At 46.2% G+C, this 8,565-nt stretch overlaps 1 protein-coding gene across 1 annotated transcript in view; it reads left to right on the top strand.

Annotated features, from left to right (window-relative positions):
- npy2rl (neuropeptide Y receptor Y2, like) overlaps positions 1-1,191 on the top strand; it is a gene marked incomplete at both ends in the record, with an annotated part of 6,829 nt that extends 5,638 nt beyond the window's left edge. The window contains 2 exons of the mRNA XM_084329919.1: positions 98-251; positions 568-1,191. Coding sequence (XP_084186045.1) covers positions 98-251; positions 568-1,191 — 778 coding nt within the window. The remainder of the gene's footprint in view (positions 1-97; positions 252-567) is intronic.
- Positions 1,192-8,565: the final 7,374 nt, after the last annotated feature.

Raw genomic sequence — 8,565 nt, 5'->3', positions numbered from 1 at the left:
CTTTCTGATATGTGCCACTCTGATGGGTGCCACGCTAATAGGTGCCACTCTAATAGGTGCCACTCTAATAGGTGCCACATGTCGCTGTGTGTTTCAGGTGCATTGTGTACCACCTGGAGACGAGGATGCGTAAGGACGTGTGCTTTGGGGTGATAGCTCTGACCTGGGTGCTGAGTGCTGTCCTGGCCAGCCCTCTGGCTATCTTCAGAGAGTACGGCTCCTTCACCATGGAGCCAGGCCACACCATACAGGTACAAAACACTAATGTACTCATTGAAAAGACAAAGTCTTGGTCAACGAAGACCAAAATTATTACAGCCCTAATTTGTTCACTAAAAAGAGGATTCCAAGACTTACCTATCTCTCTCCCTCTCCCTCTCCCTCTCCCTCTCTCTCTCTCTCTCTCTCTCTCTCTCTCTCTCTCTCTCTCTCTCTCTCTCTCTCTCTCTCTCTCTCTCTCTCTCTCTCTCTCTCTCTCTCTCTCTCTCTCTCGCTCTCTCTCTCTCTCGCTCTTTCTCCTCCCCCCCCCCCCCCCCCCCCCCCCTCTCTCTCTCTCCTCCCCTCAAGGTGTGCACGGAGAAGTGGCCGGGTAAGAGCACGGACGGCACGGTCTACAGCATCTCCATGCTGTTGCTGCAGTACTTCCTCCCACTCTCCGTCATCTCCTTTGCCTACGCCCGCATCTGGTCCAAGCTGCGGGGCCACGTCAACCCCGCCGCAGAAGCCCCCGGCGGCCGCGGGGGCAACAGCGAGCGCCACCGCCGGCGCCGCAAGACCACCAAGATGCTGGTGACCATGGTGGTGGTGTTCGCCGTCAGCTGGCTGCCCTTCCACGCCTTCCAGCTGGCCACGGACATCGACAGCTCCGTGCTGGACATGCGCGACTTCCGCCTGCTCTACACCCTGTTCCACGTGGTGGCCATGTGCTCCACCTTCGCCAACCCGCTGCTGTACGGCTGGATGAACCGCAACTACCGCACCGCCTTCCTCGCCGTCTTCAAGTGCAGCAGCGGCGGGGCGAGCAGAGGCAACCGGCTGGACAGCATCCACCCTGTGGGAGGAGGAGGAGGAGGAGGAGGAGGAGGAAGCGGAGGAGGAGGGGGAGGAGGAGGAGGGTCAGGGAGAGGGAGGAAGAAGGCTCTAGAAGCTCAGGATGTGGTGACCAACCACCTGAATGCCACAGACGTGTGAGAGAGAGAGAGAGAGAGAGAGAGAGAGAGAGAGAGAGAGAGAGAGAGAGAGAGAGAGAGAGAGAGAGAGAGAGAGAGAGAGGAGGGAGAGGGAGAGAGAGGCGCGATGGAGAACAGCATTGTTATAAAGACACAGAGGGGAACTAGAGGATGACGGAGAACTTGACAGAGGGGATGAGAGATGGATGGCCATAACAGAGGGAGGGAGGGATGATGAAGATGAAGATGAAGAGGGCCATAACAGAGGGAGGGAGGGATGATGAAGATGAAGAGGGCCATAACAGAGGGAGGGAGGGAGGATGAAGATGAAGATGAAGAGGGCCATAACAGAGGGAGGGAGGGAGGATGAAGATGAAGAGGGCCATAACAGAGGGAGGGAGAAGGTAGGGAGGGAGGATAAAGGAAAGAAAGAGAAGAGAGAGTTTGCATAATTGTCTGAAAAGCCCTTTTGTTTCCTGGAGAGCAAATCAGATTGAGATGGATTTCAGTGACATTTCTGTTTAAAAAAAAAGCAGTTGGGGAGCAATAGGAGGGTTCAGCTCCAGTTCATATCTAACGGGGGGCCATCATGCACAACACAACAGCTGGATAATTGCGTTCCCCGGACATGAAGATATTAGAAAGGAGGGATGCTTAAGCTCCTTAAGGAAGATTAAACAGCTCTTGGAAAGAGCAACAAGAAGGAGACCGTGAGGTGACAATGAAGGGATGTAGGAGATTAGGAAGGCAGGCGGGGAGGAGCTTCGGAGCCAATCAGGTTTCCCGTTTGGCCGAGGTTCCATAAGGACGGCAAATGTTGGGGGACGACGAACTTCTGCGAAGACTCCCTGTGAACGTCAGAACGTTTCGTTCTTTTGCCCGATACTGACAACTTTTCAGATTACAACACATTAAATAGCCTTGGATTCTGTTGAACCACAAAACTGAGTCTTTTAACCCTTTGGATTTGAGTGTAAAATATCCAATGGGCGACACGTGTAAGATATGAGGGAGGTCAATGTGCATTTCTATAGCATGAAGAATGAAGAGCATGCCTGGACAACAGTGCACTGGGACTCACGCCAAAATGGAGTCCTACGCACACAACACCTTAGAGCCAAGATGGCTGACAGGAGGACAGACGAGCATGATGCAAGCTTTATGAAATCTGATGATATTGTTACATAATGAAGATATTGTGTGTGGTGACTGTGATTTGAGCTGTTTTATATGGGTCAGAGAGAGAGAGAGGGAGGGATAAAGGAGTGTCAGAGAGAGAGAGAGAGAGAGAGATAGAGAGAGAGAGACAGCGGGAGGGAGGTAAAGAGGGATAAAGGAGTGTCAGAGATAAATACATAATGAGGGTAAAAGGATGATCAGTGGTGCAGTTGTGGTCACACCCGGTTACACGCCGTGTTACCAGATCACTGAGGCAGAAGTACGCGCGATCACGCACAGATGTGTACTCGCGTGTACGCGCACACAAAAATGCGCTGTATCCATTCGTTGTGACTAAGTACCCGGCCACCGTTTTACATAACAAAAAGCGCAGGTAGACTAAGTGTCTGGGTGTTGGCTATCTGAATGCATCTCCCCCTTCATTCTGTGTGACACAGGCAGTGGAGGTGAATACTAATGTGGCTCGGAATTCGTGATGGGGGTCTACCTGCTTATGATATTAAATCAAGTGTCTGTGCTGCGCGCCAGCTTTCCACGCGCACATTCACACAAATAGAGAGCAAGAAGAGCTTGTATGATAGAAAGATTGCACTTACGTATATGCGCTTGTGTGTGTGTGTGTGCGTGTGTGTGTGTGTATAAATCAGTTCTGTGCGCATGCACGTACCCGCGCGCGCGCGTGCACATGGCGTGGCGTGTTACCAGTTCCCATATTACGACTGCACCACTGAGGATGATGATGATTTTTACTCTAAAAGAGAGGGAGAGTGAGACACACAGAGAGACACAGAGACAGACAGAGTCAGAGAAAGAAAGAGAGAGACAGAGAGAGATGGGCTTAAATAGAGAAAAGGGAGAAGAAAAGAGGAACGCGAGAGAAATGGAGGTGGAGAGAGAGGGAAATCAAACAATGGGTCTAAATAATGAGAGAAAGCACTTTGTTCCAGATAACTGTCTTCTTTCCTTAATTCTCAACAGACGTGAGACAAAAAAGGTTGAAAATCCTTCTTAGTTCAGAGCTGACAGCTGAAGGTTTGAATTATATAACTCATCATCATCATAATCATTCTTCACAGCATTGCAGACTTTGGAATTCTACAAACACCATAGTTATCCTCTGCATTCTACCGTGGGGTGTTTGACCTTATAACCACCCCGGTGTTGTGATGACACACATTGAAGGGTTAAGTAGTGCATCTTTACTTGGGCTGTTTGCTTCACATCATGGCTGGCAGAATCAACGTTCACAGAGACTTTATATGAATGACGTTATGTCATGTGACAGAGACGCTGCACAGGAATATGCTTGTGTAGTTCTCTTTCCTCCAACATGGCTGCTGGTAACCATTGGTAACCACTTAGGTACAACACTGTTTCAAGTAATAAGACACCAGTTGTTTCTTCCAAAATGGAGGACACATAGGCATTCTGAATCAAATCAAATCAAATTTTAATTAATCAAAATTAACAACACATGTGCGCGTGAAGGCAAGGAAAAACTCACTAAAAACCCAGCAATAGGAAAAAAGCACCACAGGCAATGTGGATGGGAGAAACCTCAGAAGGGCCACTCAAGGGGGATCCCCCCTCCCAGATGTCGGTGATAGCAGTGTTGCTACAAAACAGGCAAAACAGTTGGCAAGCATGCACACACACGTGCAATGAAACACAAATAAGTACATGCAATAGCTGAACACTCCGTGCAAGGCCTCTATTAAGATGTTTTTGCTCAAACGTATATGCTATTGGCCCTGAACACGCAATCCGCTTGTTTATGACAAGCTTGCCCCAAAGTCGCTGAAATCGTACAATTTGTTCCACTCTCAGTGGAGAGCCTGCCCTCTGGACGCTGACATCATGAATCATGAGACTTTAAAGATGCAATTCAATATGTCAGCTTAGAGGCAGCAGAGCAAGTCAAGTCAAGTGTCCCTTTATTGATCCCTGTGGGGAAAGTCAGGCGTCATGGCAGCATGGAGGATGGGGGAGGGGAGGTAGAGACAGGGAGAAACATTATAATAGAAATAATAATAATAATGATAATAATAATACTAATAATACTAATAATATAAAATAATATATAATGTAGAAATGTCAATAATAATATAACATAATATAATAATAACAACTGTAATAACAAGAGTTAAGCACTCTGAGTAACGTTGATATAATAAACAAGCATCTTCATTACAGGTTCAGGTACAACATACTCAGCTTCCTCCCCCAGGCCAACACTAATCACTCCACACACATGAACACACACATACACACCACACACATCCCCACTTACACTCTCTCACACACCCCACACACAAATACACTACAAAAAAGGTCACTTTAAAAATATATATATTTTATTTATATATTTTATTGTATATTATTGTATATATTACTCATTGCCTTTATTCTTAAGCTTAGCATTGTATTTTATTCGTATAACTTTTTTATCATATCTATTTTATTTTATTATCTATTCTATTTTATTATTTGTATTTTTGCACAATCAAGGCGGGTATGGCCACCTACATTTCACTGCATGTCTCGTGTATGTATGTGACAAATAAAACTCCTGAATCTTGAATCATGAGTGTTCAGGTACAACAGAACATGAGTCTGAGTGTTCAGGTACAACAGAACATGAGTCTGAGTGTTCAGGTACAACAGAACATGAGTCTGAGTGTTCAGGTACAACAGAACATGAGTCTGAGTGTTCAGATACAACAACTCAGAATCTGAGTGTTCAGGTACAACAGAACATGAGTCTGAATGTTCAGGTACAACAACTCAGAGTCTGAGGGGCGAATTCACAAAGGGATTGCGCGTTTAAAATAAAAAAATATTTTAGCGTTTTTATACAGCTACATTTTATTGGCCATACAAGCCCGACAGAGGAGAGGGAGAACGGGAGAAGAGGTGGGGAGGACATGCGACAGATCATCGCCGGGAGCAGGTGGCGAACCCGGGACGGCCGCGTAGGTGTGCGAGGCACTATGCAGTGCGCCATGAGGGCGCCCAAGCTTGCGCTGCTTTTTCTGACGCTATGCCACCGCAAATAGCTCTGAACCACAGTTTGCTATTCACAAAGGAAGCACACCGGGTGAAATGAGGTGGTAACTGCGTTCCATCAGGTTTAAATGAGGTAATATGGGCGGAACATGTGCCTCTTCCTATGCAAATGAGCCTTGTCAACACGCCCAATTCATAAAGGCCTGCGCTAATTGCACCGCACAGTTAAAGCGACGCTATTTACGTCTTCAGAGATCTGGTGGTAACTAAGCATATCTATAAAGGGGCGTCATTGCCAGCGTCACTGCCAGCGTCACAGGTGATCATGGCAGCAGTAATTGTTGCCAGACGAAGGCATCGTAATGCCAGACGTGCCCGTGAAATAATAACAAAAAAAAATTTTATCCACCTTTTCTCCACTTTTTTCAATTTTTTTCTCCCATCCCAATTCCGCTGTGCCAATTCTCCCCTCCCCTGTCTTGAACGTTGCTCACATATGCCCCCCACTGGCCGGTTGTAGGGAGGATAGAAGCCTTGCATCATGTGTCCCCTCCGATACACGAGGAGGCAGCCTGTCACATCTTTTCACCTGCCAGCGCGGACTCTCATTGGCGAGGTGTAACGTGTGGGAGGCTCACGCTACCCCCGCCATTTCCTTCTCTGCTGTGCAGGCGGCGTGAATATTAAAGGCAACCAACTTGTGTTCGGCTTTTCTCTGATTGGCCGCGCCCCCCCCCGCCCCCACGCGCAGGCAAGCGCAGTCGTCCCACGTCCCAAATGAAATCCAAGGAGCGCGCGCGAGCGGCAGCGCGGTTATTATGTTTCGCGTTTTTAACAACCAACTACCAGATTCACTCGTGTATAAACAAAGCCCATACAGTTATGAAATGCGCTGAACTAGAAAGCGTAACGTTATTATGTTTCGCGTTCCATTGATTAACGCCATTACCTGCTGTGCTGTAGGAAGCAGAGGTACAGTAAGTTACAGTAGGTGTAGGTTACATGTTTAATCAAAGCCCATACATTTTTTTAGATGAATGATTGTGGATATAATATAGAAAACACATCATTATGATATTGTCAGAGGGAGAGGCATGACTTTGCGACAGCCATATTAGACACTCACTGTACATCAGTGTGGAACTGTAACGTTATATGTTATTTCGCCCGTGGAGGCTGCTGAGCCTGAAGCGCCAGCGGGGCGACGCGGTGGTTTATACCCGGCTTTCGTGCGCCGCCGCCGGCTTGATACAGCTTCAGCAGCAGCAGCGGCGGTGCTCTGTTGTAGGAAGCCCTTCAATGACAGCGGCGCGCTCTCATATTTTGCGAATGCATAAACTATATCTTAAATTATGGCTATGTGTCTAATATGGCTGTCGCTTATCAATGACTTCGCGACAGCCATATTAGACACATCGCCATAATTTAAGATATAGTTTATGCATTCGCAAATATGAGAGCTCTGTCATTGAAGTGGGTGGTGGCAGCATTACTAACAGTAGCGATTTTTATTGTTTTGTCATCACCAAACATAATCCCAACATAGATAGGAGGTGTACTGTATGTCAAATGTCGGTCATGTGGTGGAAGAGTTTAGTACAGTCACACAACAGAACACCGCTGTACTAGGCTGTAGACTACCTGTAGTACAGTCACACAACAGAACACCGCTGGTTCGACCAGCGCTTCTGCCGCGCCGCAAGGGCGTGTACTAGTGGATTGATTGATTGGCCGTGTGGCCAATCAGAGAAACGCTGAACGAAAAGCTGAACACAAGTTGGTTGCCTTTAATATTCACGCGTGCAGACCTGTAGGAGTCGCTGTCCACAACGTCCAGATTACCACCCATTGACTTCCACCCGCTAACTCTGCCAATTGAGTTAGTATGACGGCCGGCCCAAGCCGGAGGCAGCGCTGACAGCCGGATTCGAACCCGGTGTCTCTTGCGTTGGTGACGAGCGCAATGTCCACTGCGCCACCCAGCCGCCCTATGAAATAATAATTTGAAGGAGAATAACACTTTTTGATTTAAGTGAGACCGAAATATAGTACAATTATAAGTAACATTTTTTATAGGAATAGGACATAACAGACAGATGCAATGACGAAAGATAGTGACAAAAACAAAGGATGCAATGGGTCATGAAAATACTAATTAGGTAAACATTACGAAGTAAACGAAATACAATACCAAATAAACGGAATACAAATGGTGAAAAATACTGTTATGTCTATGCCTCATTTAGGGTTTATTTATTCCCCTTCCTGATATCTGCCAACAGCGCCGTCAGGTGCAGACTGCTCCGCGCAGTAAGGGTGCTATTAGCGCGTGCAATCCATTCTTTGTGAATTTGCCCCTCAGAGTCTCAGTGTTAAGGTACAACAGACTATTTTTTTTTTACGTACATGGAAGTAATATAAATCATACAGTTCTCATACAAACACTTAGGGCTAGATCCACAAAGAATGGATTGCATGGAGAAAGTTGCACCCTTACTTAAAATGCATATGAATTGAAAATGGGGGACCCTGATGTAAACAAAACGAAAGTCTTTCTCTGGTCTGCATCCCCTTAACAATTGTGTGTATTGACTGTATTGTACCCATTCTGCAATCTGTTAATAAAACTTTCATTCAATCAATCAATCTGCACAGTGATTGATTGAATGCAAATTTTATTAACAGATTGCAGAATGGGTACAATACAGTATGGCTCAATACACACAATTGTTAAGGGGATGCAGACCAGAGAAAGACTTTCATCTTGTTTACATCAGGGTCCCCCATTTTCAATTCCTAATGAATTTTAAGTAAGGGTGCAACTTGTTCCGTGCAATCCATTATTTGTGGATCTAGCCCATACTGTACATCCAGTTCCCCCATGGGCAAAAAGGAGCATGAAGATTACCTGCCTCCTATTCCTGAACTAAACAGATTCATATTGATAATGACTACTATTTTATATTTATAAAATGTTTTGAATTGACAAATATTATTACACCCCTTAAGATCGCTACGGAGAGAATTCCACAATTTTACACCAATAACTAAAGAACACCTGTTTAAGGCTACGTTTAGACGGAGAGCGTCTGAACAGAAACCGCAAAAGTCGTCTTGCGGTCTCACTTTTAATTTTGCGTTTAGACTAGCGTTTTGGGATGGAATTCTGCGTGCAGACGACGCTGTAACGACTCGAGACGATGGAGCCCCA

Source organism: Notolepis coatsorum (assembly GCF_963971535.1).
Source record: "Notolepis coatsorum genome assembly, chromosome: 1".
NCBI classification, from domain to species: domain Eukaryota; kingdom Metazoa; phylum Chordata; class Actinopteri; order Aulopiformes; family Paralepididae; genus Notolepis; species Notolepis coatsorum.
This window is presented reverse-complemented; position numbering and strand designations above follow the sequence as displayed.